The sequence below is a fragment of the Cinclus cinclus genome, chromosome 20, assembly GCF_963662255.1.
Source record: "Cinclus cinclus chromosome 20, bCinCin1.1, whole genome shotgun sequence".
NCBI classification, from domain to species: domain Eukaryota; kingdom Metazoa; phylum Chordata; class Aves; order Passeriformes; family Cinclidae; genus Cinclus; species Cinclus cinclus.
Window position 1 is genome coordinate 1,747,201 of NC_085065.1, and position 22,826 is coordinate 1,770,026.

A 22,826-nucleotide genomic window follows, 5' to 3' on the forward strand; every position below is an offset into this window, starting at 1 on the left:
GCTCTGTTTTTAATTCAGATCTTTTGGTAAGATTAAAAAAAAAAAACAAAAAACAAACCCACCTGGTACAGATTATTTTGATGTAGTTTACACCCTGCTTTTGGCATCCCCAGCCCCTCCCTGAGCAGGAAGGCAAAGAGGAGCTGAGAGCCTTTACCTGGGGCTGAGGGAGGTGATTAGATTGCATTGCCATCTTGTGGAACAGGAGGAAACCAGGGACAGGGAAAAGCTGCTCAGGCACCTCTGTGCAGTAGGGGGTTGCTCTCCAGGACACAGGTCCTGCCCCAGAAGGGGATTTGCAGTGATTGTTCCTCATTCTCATTTATCTGAAAGGCCAGAGGGATGCACGTGAGGAGAACATGGTCTGCTGCTCTCAGGCTGCTTGGGAAGAGATGGACACAGACTCATCTATCAGAAATAAAAGCTCCCCTCTTTTTTTTTTTTGCTTGTTTTTTTACTGTGACAAAGTCGTGATTTTTTGTGTTGCTTCCCCAGGAAACAAAAGCAGCTTTTCTCCCTGGCTACAGGAGAACACCAGAGAGTGACTGGGTAGCAGCAGGAGTAGATCCAGCAATGCCCAGGTCCCCTCCCCAGTTCATGGTCTGGTTCAGCAGGACCTGAAGAGCATTTCTGACTCCACACGTGACACAGCTCAGATGCAACCACCTCTGCACATCTGCCAACAGGGCTTCCAGCTGTGGCCTGAGCTACTAAAATGCCCTTGGCTCCTCCAGACACGAACACTTGAGGATGTTCTTATCACAGCCAAAGCCTGGCTTAACCATCCTCTCTGCAGGGAGCTGTCTACTCATGTCCTTAGGGAAAATAACCAAACAAAAAATCCCACTACAGAAGTCCAGGATGGGGAGAAGGTTACCCAAAAGCAGCAAAGCCCTGTTTCCAGCCAGGCTGGGAGCAAGGGGAGGAGTTCACTGCTCTGGTTCTTGTCTCAGGGAAGGCCTGGATGCAGCACTCAGTGCTCAGGGCTGGGTGAAAAGGTGGGGACTGGTCCCAGGCTGGACTCGATGGTCTGGGAAGGCTTTTCCAGCCTCAGTGACTGAGCCCTGCAACCCCAGCCTAGCCAGGCGTACACTGGGATGGGGGTGACTTTAGACTGGGGTGAGCCATGATTTTGGGCTGTACCTCCTGGACTCACTGGGGCAGGAACTGCCTGGCCCAGTGTGGAGATGCCCCACAAGAAGCAGAGCAAGGGCAGCAGTGCCCTGAGCTGGCTCTGGTGCTCAGTAACCACCAAACACCAGCTCACCTGCCCCCAGTGACCACCAGCATCCAAAGCTGTGGACTAAATGAACTCAAGAGACATCTTCTGGATTTTTTGGGCTTTTTGTTGACATTTCCCGAGGATGGCTCACAGACTGAAGGAATGGCTCCTGTGGGGACAGGGACAGGGTGGCTGGGGTTAAACCATGACATCCCCCAGCATCTCTACATTAATTATATTTCAATTTATTTGAAAAAATTTAAATGCTGTTCTTAGGAGGATGTTTAAGGGTTAAAGATTCTAATAAAAAGAAGTTATTGAGAAATGGTTAGTGAGTGCTACTCTGCAGAAAACCCTAAAAGTGCCCAAACTGGAAGAGAAAGGACAAATCAACCCAAGAGTGCCGGGGGTGAGGAAAAGTCAGGATTGTGCACACAGCCATTCCTGGAGCAAAGCTGGTACAGGCAGCCTGACACTTGACTGATGATCTGTGTGAACACTCTGGTGAAAGCTCAATGCAAATTTCTGCAATCTAAGAAACTTATATGTCCCACCACCCCTCCTAATGCCCAGAACTCACTGGGAAGGAACAAAACAATGCCAGGCAGTGTGCAAACATTTGCCTGTGGATGACTGATGATTTTCAACAATAATTTCATAAATGCAGCAGGCTGGAGTCTATCCCGTGGTTACTTTTCTGCTGCAATCCCTGGGAGTTGCCAGTGCCACCAGTGTGGGGCTGCCTGAGGCCACTGAGGGAGGCAGGGCAGCCTTCCCTGGGCATGGCAGGGGCTGGTGCTGTCAACAGCTCTGGGGCCAGGGAGAAAAATGGCACTGAAAGGAAGCTGTAAATGAAACAACCCACCCAGGACAACCTGAGGGGCTGTGCCAGGCTGAGGATGGGCAGAGGCAGCTCCTGGGCCAGACAGGTAATGCCAAGGGCACAGCCCAAACCCCAGCGTGCACTGGGAACAGCCCCCACAGCTGGAAATGAGGTTTGCATGAGAGGGAGATGTTGAAATATTGATTAAAGTTGGGTTTCACCAGCAATACTTTGATTTTATGATTATATTGGCTGCTAACAAAGACACACCCATTAATGCATTACATTCCTGCTTGTAAAACAGGGATTATTCCATTATTCCAGCCAGTGTGCTCCGCTTGTATCCACTGCCTGTGGCTCCAGCACAGGCACTCATCAGGAAAATAAAAAGACATCATGATTTCAAAAAGAAGGGAAAAACACATTAACAGCCACATGCTGGAACAGAATGGAGACTGGGTCTGAGTAAGGATGGGGTGAGCAAGGGGGAAGGCTGAGCACTTCGCTCTGCTTTAAATCCAAAACAGGACACCAAACCCAGAGTTACTGAAGATTTTACCAATTTAAATGATAGAAAAGGCACTCTGACAGAGCTCCCTGGCAGGTGCCAGTTTTCCTACTCTTGGCCTAATTTCAGGGGTAATCATACATACAGGGAGGGTATTTCTCATCCCAGTACACCAGTTCATTCCAGTGCCAGGGATAAGGGGGAAAAGGGATGTGAGGAATGATGCTAAAGCCTGTGTCCTCAGCATTACTGCTCCAAAGCTCACGCCTGGGCAGGAGGAAGCAGCCATCTGAGGCAATATGGTGTTTACTTATGCCCAAATTGTTATGCAAACACAGGAAGACCTCTGGGAGCAGAGGGAACAGGCACCAGGGGCAGCACTTCTCACCAAAGCAAAATGTTTTTCAATGTGCAAAGGGTGAGAGAGGTCACCCCCAAGGAATCCAGCCCAGGATCCTCCCAGCCTTCGCTTCTCCCATCCTCCTCCTCCTCCTCCTCCTCCTCCTCCTCCTCCTCTGAAATTCCCCAGGCAGCCAGGACAGGCTTCACCAGTTAAAGAGACAGCCTCATCATGCAGCAACATGTCTGAGGCTGCACTTGCATGAGGAACCTTAAAATGGGGAGAAATCCCTCCTGGAAGCCACGGGACTGATTCCCTGCCTGCCCCCTATATCAAGCTGAGCTGCCCTGGACTCGTGAGGAAAACAAAGCCACAGGAATTAAGGGGAGACTCCAAAGGCACACAGGGGTACTCAGCATCATTCAAGTGCACTTAGTTTTAAATTAAATCCATCTTGCATCAACATTCAAGATCTAAAATAAAAGAGTCAGTCATGAACTCTGCAGTCACGCCTTTAATTCCATCTGCAGTTGGTACGAGAGAACTCGGAGACAAATTACTCTGACAAGTCAACTTTAACCTCCAGAAGAAGCCACAGGTTTTCATCAACCTACATCAACCAAGCTTTCAAAATGTTATCACTGATGGAGAACCAAATAAATCCCTGGCATTGTCGGTGCTGGAAAGATTCTTCATTGCCAGTCTGAGCTGGGGAGCTCCTGCAGCCAGAGCCTCACTCCACAGAACAAAATCTCCCAGCAGTCATTAACAGGTTGTGACCACATCAGCCCCTGGCTTTCTCTTTACTGAACTACATAAACCAAATTTCAACAACTTCTGACTGAAAGTCAGATTTCTGTAGAGCATTGTGAGTCTTCTAGCATGACAAAAACCACGGACACCAGAACCAGACATGCGGCTTCCAGAACTGAACTGCACCCAGCTCCCCAGGGACTTCTTCCCTCAGTCAGTCACTCTCCCCACATGATGACATTTTCTGCCATCATCCACAGCATCCTCTCCTGGTCAGTGCTACCAGCCCTCAGCCCTTCATCCAAACCTGCCTGTGATTATCACCTCTCCTTGGCTCCCTGGAGGGAGAGCCCAGTTTCACTTTCGCAGCTTACACATCACTTCAGGAGTCACCAGGAAGGATTTCATGCCTGGCAGGCTCTGAGTGCTGCTGGGTTAAGAGCTCATTCCTGCAGAACACCCCCAGGAACGCCCCTGCGGCCTCACTCCCCACTGTGCCAGCTTTGTGAGAGCTGGTAGCAAGTTTGTGTAAAGCTAATTAACATGCACTGCTCTAATTTCAAACCATTTCATACAATCAGGATATTGTGCAATGCTGGAATCAAATGGCTCAAGGAAATCAACTGCACTAGCACTTCAGCACAGCCAGTCAAACCTGCTGGAGATGTTTGGAGTGCTGGGGTTTGTGCCTTTGAAAGAAGCTGTCCTTGGGGGGGAGTGCATTGCACAACAATTAGCAACAGTTAATAAGTGCACCTCATCAGCTAAGAACTGCCCTGGTATGGAATGATTTGTGCTGGAGCCATTTCCTACCGCAGGATGTTGATTTCTTGTCCACCATCTTCACGTGCCGTGTCTGGTTGCGCAGTCGGTCGTCCGTGTTCTCCACCAGGTTCGTGAGGTCATCAATGATCTCTGGGGAAAGAGGAACAGCAGCATTAAATCTGAGCCCCCAGCAACCCTGCTCAACTACCCTCCTGCTGAAATGGGAACCAGCTTCATGTCCCAGTGGGACAGACCAGTGCTCACATCACTGAAAGGTCCAAATCCTGGGAGATACCACCATATACCATATACTTCAGATTCAGAGCAGTGTTCTACTGCAAGAGTGGAGGAGAAAGTGCAGCCTCAAGTGGAGGAAAAAATACAGCCTGAAACAGCAGCATCAGTCTAGGAGGTCAGGGAGTACGGGATGATGGCAGCCACAAAGCTGAGGTGAATTCCCTCAGTGGGCCAAAGTGAGGGAATTAGTGCCTATGCTATAGGAAATCTGGAATTTCAGTCCCTGGAACAGCATCTCAGCACTTGGTCACGACATCATCCCTAAACCACATCCACCATCTTCATAAAGGCTTCTGAGAGCGCTCAGTGCAGTCCTGACCACACGAGCACTGCGGGCACAAAGTCCTGCCTTGGCTCCCTCCTGGAGCTGTGGGTCTGGCAGCTCTCCCTGCAGCCCAGAAGGTCCTCTGGGAGAAGTAAAATGGGCAAAGTTTCCCCTACATCAAGTTTTAAGAGAGGAGAAAGAAAAACTTGAAGCCAACCCACCCTCAACCTCCTGTGACTGATGGCTTTAATTTTGTCACGGAAAGCAGAGCTGGTACAAGGCTTACACTGAGAGTGGTTGATGGGATGGCTGAAAATTCAAAGCCACTAAGTTTCCCTCTCACTGCCTGTTACGCTCTGATTTCCCTGGAACACACAGCCAGTGCTTCTGGTCTGAACACACCATGTCTGCCCTCGGCCCTGCAGGTAGGAAAGGCTGCCTTTGTGCATGATGAATCAGGAGAGGACAGCAGCCAAGCCCTGAGCGCTGCTGCACAGCCTCTTGCTCTGCTTCCACCTCCAGCACTCTCCCCACTATTGATCCCTGTCTCTCCACGTCCTGCCTGCCTTTAAGCCAGGCTTGGGGACAGTGGCCGTGCCCTGGGCTCCTCTGTACCCCAGCAGGTCCTGGCACTGCAGCTCTGCCCCGAGGGAGCCCTGGGTACAATGGCCATTAAGCTATGAAAGCAGAAGTCAGAGCACACAGCATCCAGTTAACAAGACAAAGTGATATCCTGCCCAAATTAATGGATTATAACCCTGTATGGATGATGGTAGAGGGTTAAAGAACATTTAAAGAATACAACTCACATCAACAGGACAGAGCCCTTACTATTAAGCCTTTATTATTTTGACTGTATTTCTTCAAACAAAAGATTTCCCAAATGTCTGCACAAGGAAAAAGGGGATGAGAGTGAAGAGGGCATTCCTTGTACTTCCCAAACTTCCCCGTGACACAAAGCCCTTGTCCTTACAAGAGTAGTGCCAGTGTGTGACATGAGCTCTTGCAGCTTTCCTGCTGGCATCCCTGTGACACCAGCAATTGAATGGGAATGGTTTTCTGCACCATTGACCTTCCCAGAGAAGATCACAGAAACTCCTGAGCTGGAAGGGACTCACCACGATCACCCAGTCTAACCCCTGGCCCTACACAGACCCCCCAACAATCCCACCCTGGGCATCCCTGGAGCAGTGTCCAAGCTCTCCTGGAGCTCTGGCAGCCTCTGGGCTGTGCCCATTCCCTGGGGAGCCTGGGCAGTGCCTGCACCCTCTGGGGGAAGAACCTTTTCCTGAAATCCAACCTGACTCTCCCCTGACACAGCTCCAGTTGTTCTCTCAGGTCCCAGATGCTCATTATGGAGGGTGTTTATGTTCTCAGCCTTATCAAGGAACAAGCACTGTATCAAATACAGATAAAACCAGTCTGATGGTACATAGAGATAGCAAAAACCACATAAAATTATCAAAGTTCTGCAGGCACAAAGGAAATGTCCAAAGCACATGGAGCATGGAGGTCTTGCTCTCCTGGAGAGCTGAGACATTTAAGCACCATCCTTGTAGCACACATTTCCATCTGCACCACGAACACTCTGTCATCCCCAGTGAATCCCTATGTAAAATGATACCAGTGTCTAAAAAGCTCTGTACTTTGAAAATATACAGCTTTCCTAAAATATGAGCTCCTGATTCCTGTCCTGCAGTCCAAAGCATCCCTGAATCCCCACAAAGGGAGAGCAGAGGGCAAACATCAACCACTTCCCTGTGTTTTACTCTCTGGATCAGACCCATCCACCCCACCAACACTGTTCTATTCCAGATACAAACCCTCCACATTTCCAAAGTTGTTTGCAATACTTAAAATTATTGTTTGTCAATATCATTACACTCAGTATTGTCCATCCTACACCAAAACACATTTTACCAAGGCATGGGAGGCATTTTGTGTGAGCTACAAGGTTTGTTCAGTTTGCAGTTCAGATATTCACTCTCCTCCCCTTTCCACCCAACTTTCCCAGGTCTGGCATCTGCAAAGCCAACAATATTTTGGGGAAATTTTATCTGTCCTGTGTGATTCAGCACACAGGAAGATCAGGAAAATGCTGCCTGCAAGGGCAGGACTGCTCATGTTTGCTTCTCCATGAAAAAAAGGGCTGCAAGTTCCCATCGTTGTCAAGGACAAAGTGATAAGCATGCTTGGGAAATTGGAGACTTTCCTCTGCCAGCACTGACCAGACCCTCCTTGAAAAACATCCTGGTGAACAAGCTGTAGCTAAATGAGAACAAATGTGAGCAGGAAAATTTTCTGTCATCATTTCAAAGCCCAAGACAGTGCAATTGGGATTCTGTGTAGAGCCTCTCCTTTCCCATCCCCCTGCCAGGACTCATTTTTGAACCAAAGGGCTGCCCTGCACATCCTGGAAGAATCATTTCTCCATATATATATATATATGTATGTATGTATAAACATGCTTTGTGTCACAAAACATGTCAGGGTCCAGGGGAGCAGGGCACTTCACCCAACACACAGCCCAAAGCTCAACAAGCACCCAGCGCTTTTGATGTCTGGAGAATTCTGGAGTGCTCATGACAGGACCTGGAGGTCTGAGCAGCTAGAATAGGGAGGAAGCACAAGGAGGTCCTGACCCCACTCCCAGAAGTCCAGCCCAGCAGGTTCCCCAGGCCAGAGCACCCTTGTAACCAAAAACACTCAGAGGAGAAACATCCATCCACCATCTGTCCATCCATCCATCATCTGTCCTCTGCACCCACAAACCCTCTGTTGTGGTGACACCCAAGCACAGGGCAGTGCTCAACCTCCCTGTAAATGAAGTATTTCTCCCCACTCCAAAGCAAAGGAAATTAGTGTTGGATAAAGCAGAGTTGAAAATTAGTACTGGATTTCAAAGGTGGGCACCAAGGAATCCATGGCTAAGGAAGTCCTCAGAGCAATGACACTCCACAGGTTCCTACCTTTCCTGACCCACCTGCAACTACCTGTGCCCTTCAGGCTGGCAATTCCATGTTCTACCACCTCCCATTTAGCTGGCTATGCAAGGAACAGGCTAAAAAAAGATGGAGAGAGACCTGAAAAGAGGGAAGGAGCCAGGTCCCCCTGGTGGGAGGGAGCAGACGGGGAAGGCAGGCTGGCTGCTGGTGACCTTCCAAAGGACACTCCTGTAACTCAGCACTGCAAACCACAACTCAGCCAGGAACACAAATTTAGCCAAGGTCTCCTTTCAGGGAAGCAGGATCTTGAAGCAGAAGATAAAAACCCAGTGCCCAACCCCAGCATTAAACTCAGAGTCACTTAAGCACAGCTGAAGTGGGAGAAGTTTGAAGGTCAGTGCTGGAGGTGAGCTTGGCCAGGAGCTGCTCCATCAGCAGGGACTGCTCAAAAAACCACTGCCACAGCTGTCCCCATTCCTGCACACGTGTCCCTGTGCTGCAGTGCCAGCCACCAGCCAGGCAGGAGGTTCTGGAGCTGACTAGGAGCTGAGGCAGCCAAACATTCCCCACAGAAGTGTCCAGTCCCTGCAGGAAGGCACTTCTAGGTCTCCTCACCCTGCTCCTGCCAGGCCATGGCAGGGAAGCAACACCTGTCCCTAGAAATCTGGGGAAATCTGGGTGCTTTTCCTGCTGATCCAAACTATAAAATCTGGGATGAAGCCCTCAACAAGGGCAGGATTTCTTCAGGTCTGTGTCAGTCAGCAAAATAATGGTGGGATCTGAGATCAACATGGACGTATCACGAAACCAGGACAGAAGTCATGGCAGGTCTTCTCTGGGGACACAAGTGTGGCTGTAGTGCTGCCCTGGCTCCTGCATCCCCTGGCACCAGCCATGCAGAGGGCAGGGGCAGCCCCTCAGGAAGCTGGCATCAGATCCACACACGGCACTTACAGGGAAAACATGCAAGGAAGGAGCAGCAGAGGCAGCCTGTGACAGGAAAAATGTAGGGTGATATATTCTAAAATACTTGACTTTTTTTTTTTTTTTGGTTCAAAATTGCACAGCAGCAGTTTTTGATCCTAGGCAATATGTTTTGGACAGTGCAGAGCAGGCTGAGCATGGGTCCAGGTCAGAAGAAGCATCCCTGAGGAAGAGGTGGGAGAGCTCGGAAGTGCAGCTCTCTCCCATTCCAACATAACTCTGCCTCCCAGGAAGGGGAGAGATGTTTACTGGAAAAGGCTTGAGCAAAGTGAGGAAAATCTCCTATTTTTTTTTTTTCAAAACCAAATAATTTTTGGTTTTGTTTTGTAATTTGCATTAAATGTGCAAAGGAACAATCTGGCAGCAGTGACAAGGGTGGACTTATACACATCCCTGAAACCACATCTGCTGAGAACTAAAAAGAATAAAGATTTATGCAAAGGACACCAAGGGAAGACACATGATAAAAAACTGAGCATAAGAAATTGTATGGGATCCTAGGAATTTCTCAGGAAAAAAAAGCTCATCCTTCATTTCCTTTTTCCTTCAGAGACTTTGCCGCTGCCATGAAAACCATAAATGTTCTGTTTTCGTACTGAAATCCCTGATACCTCCTGTGGAAAGCTGGTTCTGCCTCTCTCCAGCCACAGCATGGAAAATTTCAGTGTCCCCCACCAGCCAGGAGCCCCCCAGGCTGGAGCTGGAGCTCATCCCTGCAGGAAGGGAATGCAAACCCCAGCTGAACTGCCTGGAGCAGCCTGCGCTGTCCAAATGGGTCCTTCTGCTTTTCTCCTCTGCTGCCCCTGCAAAGGCCACCAGCTCAGGGCCTGGGTTTGCCCAGAGCCCCGAGCAGCAGCACAGCACAGAGCCAGCTCCTCCAGCAGCACAGCACAGAGCCATCTCCTCCAGCAGCACAGCACAGAGCCATCTCCTCCTGTAGCACAGCACAGAGCCATCTCCTCCAGCAGCACAGCACAGAGCCATCTCCTCCTGTAGCACAGCACAGAGCCATCTCCTCCTGTAGCACAGCACAGAGCCATCTCCTCCTGTAGCACAGCACAGAGCCAGCTCCTCCAGCAGCACAGCACAGACCCATCTCCTCCTGTAGCACAGCACAGAGCCATCTCCTCCTGTAGCACAGCACAGACACAGCTCCTCCAGTAGCACAGCACAGACCCAGCTCCTCCAGCAGCACAGCACAGACCCAGCTCCTCCAGCAGCACAGCACAGAGCCATCTCCTCCAGCAGCACAGCACAGACCCAGCTCCTCCTGTAGCACAGCACAGACCCAGCTCCTCCTGTAGCACAGCACAGAGCCATCTCCTCCAGCAGCACAGCACAGAGCCAGCTCCTCCAGCAGCACAGCACAGAGCCATCTCCTCCTGTAGCACAGCACAGACCCAGCTCCTCCAGCAGCACAGCACAGAGCCATCTCCTCCTGTAGCACAGCACAGAGCCATCTCCTCCTGTAGCACAGCACAGAGCCATCTCCTCCTGTAGCACAGCACAGACCCAGCTCCTCCAGCAGCACAGCACAGAGCCATCTCCTCCAGCAGCACAGCACAGACCCAGCTCCTCCTGTAGCACAGCACAGACCCAGCTCCTCCAGTAGCACAGCACAGACACAGTTCCTCCAGTAGCACAGCACAGACACAGTTCCTCCAGTAGAACCCCCAGCCACCCTTCCCAGATTGCCAAAGCTTCTGCTGACATTCCCAACTACCCTTCCCATCGCTCTGCCTCTGGCAGCCCATCTTCTCTGTCAGCTCAGCCATCATGTCTCTCTGCAGCTGGCCAGGAGTTTTCCAAGGGAACAGTTTCCCCTGGAAAGCCTTTGGCAGGTGGCAAACCCAGTCCATCCCAGCTCCACAGGCAGGACCGCCAGCATTTCACCTCCTCGAGGGTGCTTTGTTCTGGAACTCCTCCCTGAAGTGAATAACCAAATGAAATTGTTCTGCCAACAAAACAAGGAGCCCAAACCTTTCCAAAGAGCAGGAGCCCAAACTTTTCCAGAGAGTAGAAGCCCCTGCTGCAGCCCTTTCAGCCACTCTGTCCTTCCTCCCTTTCCAGCTGTGCTCCAGGGGACAGAGGAGCAAATGGACTGTGAGGACATGAGATCCCACCACAGATTAATTCTGCAGCATCCTCTGTAGGGTCCCAGCAGCAGTGAGGACACAGAGTTACAGGACAGGGATCAAGGTGCACATTCCAGTCCCAGTGTCACTTTGGAGAGGACAAGGCACAGCGTGGGGGCAGCACAGGGACGTGAAGGGGATCCTGTCCTGTCCCTCTCAGTGCCTCGGGCCCTCCGTGATGTTTCTCCTGCTAAGGAGCTCCTTCATGAGACATTAAACTCCTAATTCTGGGGAAAAGAGCAGTTCCCTACGGGAGTGAAAGCCAGGCAGAGCTAGAGAGCATGAGGAACTTGATGTTTCATTTTGCAGGAAACCATGGGGGCATTTCCCTAACCTTTCCTCACTCAAGAGAAGGAAAATGACCTGGTTCCTTCCCATCCTGTGTCTCCCCATGTCCCACACAGCTGCACCACCTTTCTGAGGGCACAAGAGTCGTGGGTTTTTTTCAAATCCCTCTCCTTAACTCATGGATGACCATCTCTTCCCATGAAGTGGGAGAGACTTTAGAGTTCTGCATACATGACTTAACACTAATTGCTTTTTTTTGTTTGTTTATTTTCTTTAAAATGCATAAAAAGCCACATTTGATTTTGGCAACTCCATATTTGACCTGCACCTATTCTGTCTGTGGAGTGAGAAACCCAAAAGCCAAGCAAAAATGGCTGTGTGAAACTCAGCACCGGAAGAGAGAAACAAATCTGGGGTTTGATCAGTTTAGCAGAACGGTGCTGCTGACCAAACGTTTCCTTAGAATTGTTTGGATTTTCTGTGGATTGAAATTTATGGATCACTCAATAGCATTTATCGATGAGTAATGCACCTCCATGGCCTACCCCACTGAGTCATGGAAGACTCCAGTCAGCCTTAAGAAAACACACAGAGAACTAAAATCCCGACACAAAACCAATTACAGTAAGGCTGGAATTCAGTGGAGAAGCCAAGCAGGCTTTCCCTGCCTCCTTCAGGTCTCTGGTGCCTCAGGAGAAGAGCTGGATACCAAAGAAATGAATCATATAGGGAATGCCAACCTCTGTATGTCCAAACCCCATAATTACATGTTAATAAGAAAGCAAAGCATTGTTCCAAGTGCCAGGGCTATGAAATGAAGATTGCAACTAATGGAAGTACATCAGAAACCTGAAGAACCTCAGCACGACGTGCCAGCTGTAATGTCAGGGCAGAGTGAAAACAGAAAAGACGCAGTCAAAAATACAAAGCCAGGAATCCGAATTTCTCTTCCCTGGCTGCAGCTGTGGCAGGTTTTTGCAGCCCCTCCGAGCTGTGCAGCGCCCTGTGCCAAAGGCAACACAGGACTGCACTCCTGGGCTTCTCCTCCTTCAGCTCCACCTCAAATCCCCGTGGTGCTCACTGCTCCACAGGACACTGGGACACCAACACTCCCTGCTCTGATCACTTCTGCACTTCAAGCAAACACCAAGATTCCTCCCTCCACCATCCCAAATTTAACTGAGGACATTTAATCTCTTCTTTGGCAGAACTTCCTGTAAGCATTAAAAACCCCAAAAATACAAACTTCTCCAAGGGGTCAAACCAACTTGCTCCTCCATGTTCCAGCTGTCTTCACTCTTCAGCTGTTTTAATTAACAGGGGTCTTGATGGTCCTTGGGGACAGGAGTGTTCAGAAGTTCTATTTGGGCTCCTGCTGGGAGCGTGTCAGGATGTGAACCAGAGGCAACTTTTTGTAATTCCTACACAAATATTTCTGTAACAAAGGTGAGTACAGCAGTGTCAGAGCTGCAGGGAGACCGGGGGGATCTCAGCCCTGCAGCTCTGGGGGCTCCAGGGGGCACAAGGACACTTCCCACTCTTCCCTGTCCCTGTCCTGCTGGCAGAGGAGCACTGAGGACTGAGGGGGGTCCAGGGCAGGAGCTGTGTCCTGGCCAGGAGCTGGGGACAGCCCCAGCCCTACTCCATGCCCAGGTCCCATCCCCAGGCACTCCACGCTTTCCTGGCAGAAGCTGCTGCAGGAGCTCCTTCCGCCTGAGGAACAGAACTCCTTCATTTCCAGGACTGCTCCTGCCTTTGACAGCAGAGACAAAGGCACAGCCTGAAAGAAGAAGCTGCTCCAGAGCCCTGTGCCCTCTGCCTGCCTGTGGGCACTGAGGAGCAGCCCCAGCACCCAGCTCAGAATGCCCAGGACCAGCCCACGCCTTCCCCCAACCAAAGCCTCACTACCCTCAGGGCTAACACGTGCCAAAACAAGAGGAACCTGTTTGTTCTGCCACAGAGAACCTCGCCACCTGCTCCAAGGACATGTCCAGGCCCTCTGCTTCCACCTTGCATACTGCCTTCATCCATCCCGAAATATCTGACTGTATCTGGGGCAAACTGTGATACCCCCAGGCAACATTTCATCCTCTCAAAAGCAGGTGCAGGAGCAGCAGATGGTGACTGGAGATTGCATGGAGGTGACACAGAACCATCCAAGGATATCAGCTCTGGGAGCCCTCACCAGCTCATCCACGGCTACAGAGCAGCACTGGGAAAACAAACACTGCTATCAATTCCAGCTCACACAGTTATTAGTTAAGAGTTGTTATTTTAAAAGCACACACTGAGAAGTTTTCCCTTCTCCAGCTGCTTATTTTGTTTGATTCGAACAAAACCCATGGACATTAATTTTAGCTGTACTTAATTGAATAATTTCTCTGGGGAATGGTTCAGGGACAGTTTTAACGCAGGCTGTTTCCAAGAGCCATTACTAATTGGCATCTACCACAGCCCCAGTGTGCCAACCAAAATAGTACTTTTGAATGTTACTGGAACTGCTCTCAGCCCAGATGTGTTGAGAACTCGCAGTGATACGAGGCAGGCAAGAACTATATTCACATGATATGGCATTCTGAGTTTCCTCTCCCAGTTATCTGCGAGGCCATAGAAGTCTCTTTCCCTGGAAGTATTTGAGTGTAAAGCCATTTGTTCCTCCCCTTTGCTCCCAACAAGTGACCCTTCCTTTTCCTCACCCTGTTTAAGGCACAGCAGCGCAGTCACCTGAGATCAAACAGACCTTTGGGACAAAAATAATCTTGCAGGAATTATAAAAAGTTGCCCCCAGTTTACAGCACTGGCTGAAGTCCCCAGTGCCACACACCCAGGGCACTCACTGGGCTCTTTGCACTTGTAATTAAGATGTATATTTTTATTCAAACCCCAAATCCAAGTTCCCCAGCAACACAAACAGAGATTTCTGGGCCAGACTACCCAAACTTCCAGCAGAATCTTCACATTATGGGGACAATATCACCAAATTATTTTCCTACAGACGTGACTCTGGGAAAAAGCAAGGAAGTCCTGCTAATAGATAAAACACCCATAAAATCTGCATGTCCAGGAAAGCCTGGAGCACTGGGAGGCTGGAAGGCCACTTACATGGCTATAACAAATCCCTGCCAAGCAAAACACTTTTCCTGCTACAATGTGTTGGTGCTTTGTAAACATCCAGCAGAAAATGAAAGGACAGAAGCTGTTTCAGACTCCACATTTGTTTGTTTTCCCTTTATCCAAAATCTAAGCAGGATTATTTAAAATACTGCCTTCAGAAATTGTTGGTAGCACTCACCCCTTCTTTCTTTCAGCAACGCTCATTTTTCCCAAGTTTTTACACCATTGCAACCCTTTTCCATAGATATTTCATTACAAACGCTTTCATTACAAATACACATCAGTTGCCACAATTTCCTAAGGTGGTTTAGCAGATCCCCATAAAACACTCTTTTGGCTGCTAAATACCTCAAGCTGAGGTTTCCAGTCCATTTCACAAAGAAAAAAACCAACAAAAGCCCACAAAAATACCAAAATACCTACAAACAAAACAACCAACACCAAAACAAAAACACCAAAAAAAAAAGGTCCAAAAGAGCTACGTTATACTCCATAAAACACTACTTGGCTACTAAACACCCTAAGTTGAGGCTTCCAGTCCATTTCGCAAATCAAAAAAAAACAAAAAACCCCACAAAAATACCAAAACAAAACCATAAAAAAATTAAAATAAAATGCTGTGTTATGCTCCGTGCAGCCATTGCCACTTTTAAGATCTTGGCAATTCCTGCTCCTACAGCTCATAAAAGGTGGGCCCACCCCAGGAACCTAACACAATCCTTGTGGTTACCAACAAACCAGGCCTTAGTCCATGGAGAAAAACATCAAATGCAACAGTGAGGCAGAGCACCTGATCCACTCTGCTCACAGCCACCTCCACCCAGCTCTCCACCTTCCTGCCATGACATAAAAAACAATTGTCATCTGTTGGCTCCGTGGCAAACACCTTCAAAGAAAGGAATACTGGAATTCCTGGCCAGGTCTAGCAGGCTGTATAAACTCATTCCTACTCAGATGAAAGAAAACTCAACCCAAAAAGCAGGACCATGCCCCAAGAGTTAACTGCAAGGCCATTCCCTGCCCACGAGAATGCCTCACATTTTTCACATTAAGAAGTTCCAAACCAGTGAAACACTTCATTGCTGCCACAGCCCCTACAATGGAGAATTATTCAACAACTGCAGATGGAGTGCTCTTGGTTTCGATGTAGATTAAAGAAGATTGGGAAAAATGACCAGCAGTGCTCCTGCACAGCTGGAGACCAAACCATGGAGTGCAGCTTGAGGAGCAAAACAGGGATGGATGCTGACTCCAGGGACTCAGACTGAAGGGATGCCTTCCTCTCCTTCCAGTTTCTCTCATTTTCAGAGCAGGCAGTGCCCATTTCCTGTGGTACAGACACAAAGACCACATCCAGGAGTGTTTCCTGAGATGACCAGCACAGGACAGAGCTCATGCCCTACCACCCTCACCCTTTAAAGAAAGATGGGGCTTGGTGTTGCCTTTCCTTTTTCCTTTTTTGTTTTTGTAATGAAAATGCACTTCAGAATCCAACGAGCACCTTCCCCCAACTAGACCAGTCTGACCCTACAGTCTGTGTCTGAAAAACTCAACCAAGGTGAATTCCCCACCAACACCTCTGCAGAACCCCAGCATCAAGCAGGAGAAGATGCAAAATTTAGGGTAATAAAAATTCCTGGTCTGTCTAGTCCTGACTCTTCATCATGAGAAGGCTGTCATCAGCCTCACATAGAATTCACACAACTTTTGGAATACTGGGAGTCCACACAACCTTCTGAGCAGCCTCAATGTGCAGAGCCAGGGGAGATGCCACCCTGCAGCACATTCCCACAAAGACAAACCCTTGACAAACACAGCAGAAGAGGTCATGAGGCCAGAAGGAAAGATCTTCCTCACCAGCCCACTCCTAGCACCAACAAGAGCTGAGAACTCCAGGAAAGTTCCCCAAAACCACACTCAAAATGACCAAACACCTCTGCCAAGTGCTAAAAGCTGATTGCCATGGGTTCTGCAGGTCTGTCCATCCACTCTGCACATCCACAGCTCAACACCTCCTAAAACACCTGAGCCTCACCTGAGCACTGAGGGACTTGTTTCACTCTGCTCAAGATGTTCAAAGGAAAAGGTAGAGCCATGGATCAGTGGGAGGTCAGGCCTGCAGAACACAACTGCCGTTTTAATAAACGCTCGCACTGGGAAGGAGCCAGCAGAGCATCAGAGTGTTCACCACAAGAGCATCATGCTGTGGACAGCTGCAGGGCATTATCCTCTTGGATCACAAACCAGGAGGAAAGCCACTTCAGAACTGGGCTATCAATCATGCGAGGAACCAGAAAACTTGCAAGTGCTTCATGGTTCCAGTATTGAAAGCAGCTGATAAAGCTAAGGTCAGCCCAGGCATCTGGGACTAATCTCCAGCTGACATCCTTCATCAAGCTCTACTGAAATCACTGATAAATTGAGGAAATTACCAGGAGGAATACATCACCTAAGGACATGTTGAGAGCTGGGCAAATAGCAGGAATTGGATGTCCTGCAGTGATGGCTCTCCTTGAATCTCACTGGCACCAGCGTCCTGCCCGCCCAGCCACCTGCCCAGGAGACTGGCAGGCCAAACACAGAGAGACACATCTCCAGAGCTGATGGCTCAAAAATATTCCATTCCCAGTCTGCAGGCATGGAAAAAGTTCTGATTACTCAGAGAAATGGTTAAAACAACAGAAAGGGTGGAAGAACTTCCACAGATAAGATGACCTCGAGTCTACGCATCCCCATCAGCCTTAGCTAATGATTTTCTTTCTTCCCACTTCCTTCCACCAAGAGCTGTGCCAACTTTCCACATGCCCTCCCATGGATTTTCTGCAGATGTGGCTGAACACTCAGTGTTTGGGGTGGCTCTGTGCCCGTGGGCTTCTGCAGAGCAAGAGGAGGCTGTTGCACAGAGGGAACCCTTCCCCAGCTGCTCTGCTCCTCTGTGATTTCCCCTTCCACAGCTCGTTTGCTGGAAGGACCCAAAGGGATTCACTGGCACGAGCTGATGCCTTGGGTTTTAGCTTTTATCTTTTTCAGATTCTCTGCTGCTTCGGGTGTGACTCTGAAACTCCATGTTAGGTGTTAGTAAGTTCTCTTCACAGGACAGTGACAAAGCAATCCCTTCCCAGCTGGAGAATCAAGGACAACTGGTACCCAAAGAGCAGAAACAAGGGCAAGGGAAAGGGGGGCAAGCCAGGGGGCTGAGACCCCACAGCCTGGGGCTGTAATTGGGCATTTAACCCCAATATGTAAATGGACCAAAACTTACAAAAGTGTGAAACTCGTGACCAGGATCCACCTTGGATTTGATTTGGCTGTAGCTCTGGCCAGGCTCTGGCACTGCCCAGGGTGTATCCTTTCAATAAATACCTATTTTATTCCTTTTGCTCTGTCTAGTCTCTGTTCCAGGTCAGCCTTTCCAGGCATCAGAGCTGCACCAAGCTGAGGGGCTGGTGCCACCAGGCTGGGGACACTTGTGTGGCTGAGCCCTGGTGTGATCTCCTGTATTCCAGTGTGACAAACCCCAGCACAGGAAGGAAACCTCAAGCCCCTACTTTTATCAAGCTGCACAAACAGAGGGTTTATCAAAGTGCAGAGATTGCTGGGGCTCACTGTGCTTTGCCTGCAAGTCCTGCAGGACTGCTCTGATGGCTCTCAATGCATGGGAACAAGTGACCACAGGATCTGACTGTAGCAGCCAGAGTTCAACACCAAACAACATCTTATTAGCCAAAAATATATTGCTTCCAAAGAGAAACTAATTCTACAAAGTGAATATATATATATATATGGCAAAAAAAAATTAACTCCTAGTTCTATGTGTGTAGTCTCAAAGTTTTTTTTTTTTCCCTAATTACTCAGTTTAGGACATTCTGCTTTAAAAAAAAGATACACTGATACTACAAAAGGCAGTTTTAGCCCAGGGTTTTTTATTTTTTCCTGACTTTTACCTAGGAAAAACATAAGCCATTTTTGTCATTTGTTAAACTTGCTTTATAGCATGCTTGTACTCATCTGCTGTTCCACAACTTAGAATAAAGGCAGACACCTTTCTGAACAGAACAAATACCAAATATCTGAGTGTACAGAATGTGCCCCTGCTACAGTAAAGTCGCTGCTCTGCAGAGGCTTCCTGAGCCTGACCAGAACAGAACACCAGTAGGATTATTAGTCCCAAATGAAGGCTCACAAGCTTTTTACAACTCCAGTTTCAATAAATCCCAATAAACCCCATTATATTTCCCAAGGCAACTTGAGAATGACCTGCCCTGCAAGGTCTGCCCTTTCTACCTTTGAGGCTATGGTCTCAATTTTAAGACATCTGGTAGTACAAACTCCTCATGTTTGCTCTTCCCATAAGGGCTGAGAGAAAGTTCTGGATGTTTTCATCATTTCTCTGAAAGCACAATGAACTCTTGCTGCATTGTTTCCAACCCAAATAATTCTGAAACCCAAACGGGTATTCATGGGTAGATGCATTGTACAAATCTTCATGAACACAAAAGATCACATTCAATGGCTTGGCTGAGGCCATTGTATTTCTCTCTTTAAAAAGATGTTTTGGACATTAAACACCACTATTAAACCCTTTTCCAGTTCAGTCATGACCTTGTAGCCTGGTCAGACCTTTCCCCCTGCAGTGGGGATGCTGGGGAACAAACCTGCACCACCTGGGCCTTCCTCCATGCCCCTGGAAACAGGGATAATGCTGTGATCAGAAAAATTGTAAGTTTGTCCAATCAGAAAACATGAGCTACTGTCTTTAGCTATGAAAATCAGGAAAGCATGGTCATTTCCAAGTGAGTGCCTGCAGCTGGCCCCACACTCCTCAGGCTTTAGCAAAAACCCAAACCACCCTTTAACCTGCACTGATGGCATGAAGATGGAGAATTTGATTGCTTGACATTTTGTAAAACCTTAGGAAGCCCCAGTACAGGCAGTGTCAGGTGCTCCTAAAGCCACAGGGAACTCACAGCCTTGGCCACACTTCCAAGTGTCCTGATTTTGAAGTTTCACATTCCCAGCAGTATTTCACGACTTCAGATGTTGGGTTTGGGGCCTCAGCCTTAAATTATTTTTTTCAAACCCTCTTAAAATGCATTTAATCCTTTGTTTTCTTTGTGAGGAGAAAGGTTTCACATCTGGACTGTCAACCTGCATTCCACAGCATTAGCCTGGCAAACCAAAGCAGCTGAGCTGTAAATCTCCCAGAAGAGAACTTGTCATGGAAATCGAAACTCAGCATTAACTGTGGGCCCAGTTCAGCAAGAAAGCCAAAATAAAAAACAATGCAGGCAGCCCCAAGACAACTTTGGAAATGAATCCTGCTGTCTGAGAGAGCAAACCAACCTCATGGAACACCTCAGATTGAAGCAGCATCACTTACCTGGGTTTGATCCCAAACAGACACTTAAAAGCCCACTGCGAGCAACTTACACAAGCTGAATTTTGCATTTTCTACAGCCAGCACCCTGATTTTGTGAGCAGAGTGCAGTTTCCAAACGTTCTTTGTGAGAGCTGAGTGCTCAGTCCCTGTGAGCTCCAGCTCCCCTGGGCTCCCACTGCTGTGTATGAGAGGGGACACAAGCAAGGACACAGAAAGCAACAAGTTGAGCTCCAAAGATTTCAGATCCTCCAGCCAGATTTCAAGAGAAATCCAAATGCCAGCACTGCAACATGCAAAACTGATTCACCTACAAAAGGGTGTAGAACAGTAAAAATAATAAAAATAAAAGCATCAAAATCGCCCACAACAACAGCATATTACCAGGTGTCTCAGCTAAGGTCATAAAAAAGTGTTAATGTAACATTTTTTGATCATTGCAGCATATATTTGTTAGGCTTTTAGGTTTAAAAGTTAGCTGCAAAAAAGAAATCAATTCCTGCCAAAAATTTGTTTCCTTTAGAGGAGAGCAGTGCTGGAAAAAGACAACTTGAGGTTAATTCAGCTCTGGAACTACCTGGCAGAAAGGCCTGGATGGTGCACAGAAGACACTGAGCACCACTGGTGTGCTTGGTTCACTCCCCTGTCAGCACTCACTTCCCAAATATCCAAGAACCCAACTCCATTATTTCTTATACTTTATACCAAAGCACTTTATTAAATCGCTCTTCCTCCCAAACACACAATGCAGAGCTTTGTGTGCTGGGCTCTGAGGATCATTTTGTTCCTTCAGCTCTGGTTCCCTCTGTCTCCACTGGTCTAAGCCCACCAGGAATGGGTCCATCACAGCAGAACACCATGGCTGAGTCCCCTTTTCCCAAAAACTGCAAAAACACTCTTCACCATCAGCTCCATCCAGTTCTGCTGAGTTAACAGCATTACCACAAGGCTCTGCTGCTGCAGGAGACTGCCAGGAAATCTTCTCCCCATGTCAGAACCACACCTGTGACCCAGAGTTACCAAATCCACATTGAGTCTCTCCTGGCTGTTTCCTCAAGGAGCAAGAAATCACATCAAGGTTTTCCCCACGCTGACACAATGTGGTATCTGTACCTGGACACACAAACCACTGGGTGGGAACACCTTGTTATTCCCCACCCCCACTCTGCTCTCAGCATCCTGAGCCACCTCAACATCTTCCTCTGCTATTTCTGGGCTGTCACCCACCAGCTCCTCACACTCCAAAGCTCCCTCATTCCCTTGCCACAGGAGGAGGATGCTGCACCTGCGGATGCTGAGAGCAGACCCCAGCCTGAGTCAGCAGCCCAGGGAGCCACCAGAGCAACCATCTCCAGGCACCTCTTCCTGACAGTACTGTCATAATTCTGGAGCAAATGAGCCCCCACCAAAACAGGCACTCATTTTCTGCTGGTTATGGGCTGAGGTAATGGCTCTGAGCTTTCACAGGGCACAGCACACTGGGTATAATGCAACCTTTTGAAGTCCAGCAAGAAAAAAAAAATAAAATAAAGAGGGTTTTGTTGGGTTTGTGTGGGGTTTTTTACCCCCTTTCTTTTTTTTTTCTGAACGATGTGATACAAACCAGCTTGATACACAAATTAGAGGTGATCTCATCAGGCCATTAGGACTAAAGCAAGACCATCACTTGGGAGGGGATGTGCTGGCCAGATAGCCCTGATTGGCCTGTGAGCAGCATTACTGTGGGGCTACAAATGAAGCCTTCATTACACAGGCAAGGCATGGCTCCGAGCTTTCAATCCACCCCTGCAAAGTGCATTGAAAAGTGGGATTTGGGAGCAGCGTCCCACACTCACCGCTCCCAGCGACAGGCACGGACCAGGGCCAGCCCTGCCACCTCTGTGGATAGAAGGAAATGACCTGCAGACACCACATGCCTCGCTGATTCACACCAAACACTGCCTGCGACAGCGGCAGCGCCTGAAAGCAGCGCAGGGAAGGCACTTGAAAATTCCCTGAGAATGATAAAAGGTGCTGTAGAGGCTTTCGCCTTTCATTTCTCATAAACTGGAGCTCCATCACATCTTTGCACTGAGCTTCTTTGGATTTCTTTGTTGTCAAGCTAACAATGCTTGAAAGCAAAGAAAGTCTCATTTCTGAGATGTTTCTGTTTTCAATCGAGCAGCAGAACTATTTATTTTCCTAGCAGTGACGGAATTAAACAATTTGTCTTTGAAAACGCTATAAGCCATCACCGTGACATCTCCCCATCTGCTTTTGAGATTAAGGTACTTTGATTTTTACCAGCTAAAGGTTTATGAACTGCTGTATAAACCCAATTACTCTCATAGTAAATTATGTAAAGCTTACATGTTATTTTTTAAATTTTCCCCCATGGAGTACTCTAGAGATTCCGAACAGGAAAGGCCCATTGAGGCATTCTGAATTAAAAACGTGTAACAGGGAAAACCACAGAGCTTCCAGAAACTCGGAATAAAAAAGAAAAAAAACCTCAACATCATTAAGTGAGGATGAGGGACACCCCAAGAGAGGCTTTTCAGGGGAGGACTGTTAAAAAACAAGGAAAAATGCCTCTATTTCAGTGTGAGGGAGTTCTTTAAAAACAGATTAAGTTTCATCTGAGGCAGTATTTATTCCTCAGCCTCGCTTCCTGATTGAAACCAGCGATGGGAGCGATCCTGATGTGCTCACTTTGGTGGCATCAGCAGCAGAAGACACAGGGTGGAGAGTGTGACTGGAAGGAGTTTTAAAGGAGAGTTTCACTGTGAGCTGTGCCCACGAGGGGACAGAGCATCCCCAGAGCTCCAGGCTGACTCCAAACCAGGTGAATTTGAAGCTGTGGGGTTTGCAATGCAGAGGGCTGGCAGCCAGGTGTGACAGGGCACCCAGGGGGACGGGCAGGTAAGAGGGGGGCTGAGCAGCACTGGGGGACAGGGAGGAGTTCCAAACCCCCTCCGGGGCACTGGGATGGCACCAAAGGCAGGCAGATGCCACCTCTCCAGAGCTCCCC

The 22,826-nt window shown here is 48.5% G+C and overlaps 1 protein-coding gene across 1 annotated transcript in view; it reads right to left on the minus strand.

Annotated features, from left to right (window-relative positions):
* STX8 (syntaxin 8) overlaps positions 1-22,826 on the minus strand; it is an 88,761-nt gene that overhangs the window by 28,500 nt on the left and 37,435 nt on the right. The window contains exon 7 of the mRNA XM_062506304.1: positions 4,460-4,561. Coding sequence (XP_062362288.1) covers positions 4,460-4,561 — 102 coding nt within the window. The remainder of the gene's footprint in view (positions 1-4,459; positions 4,562-22,826) is intronic.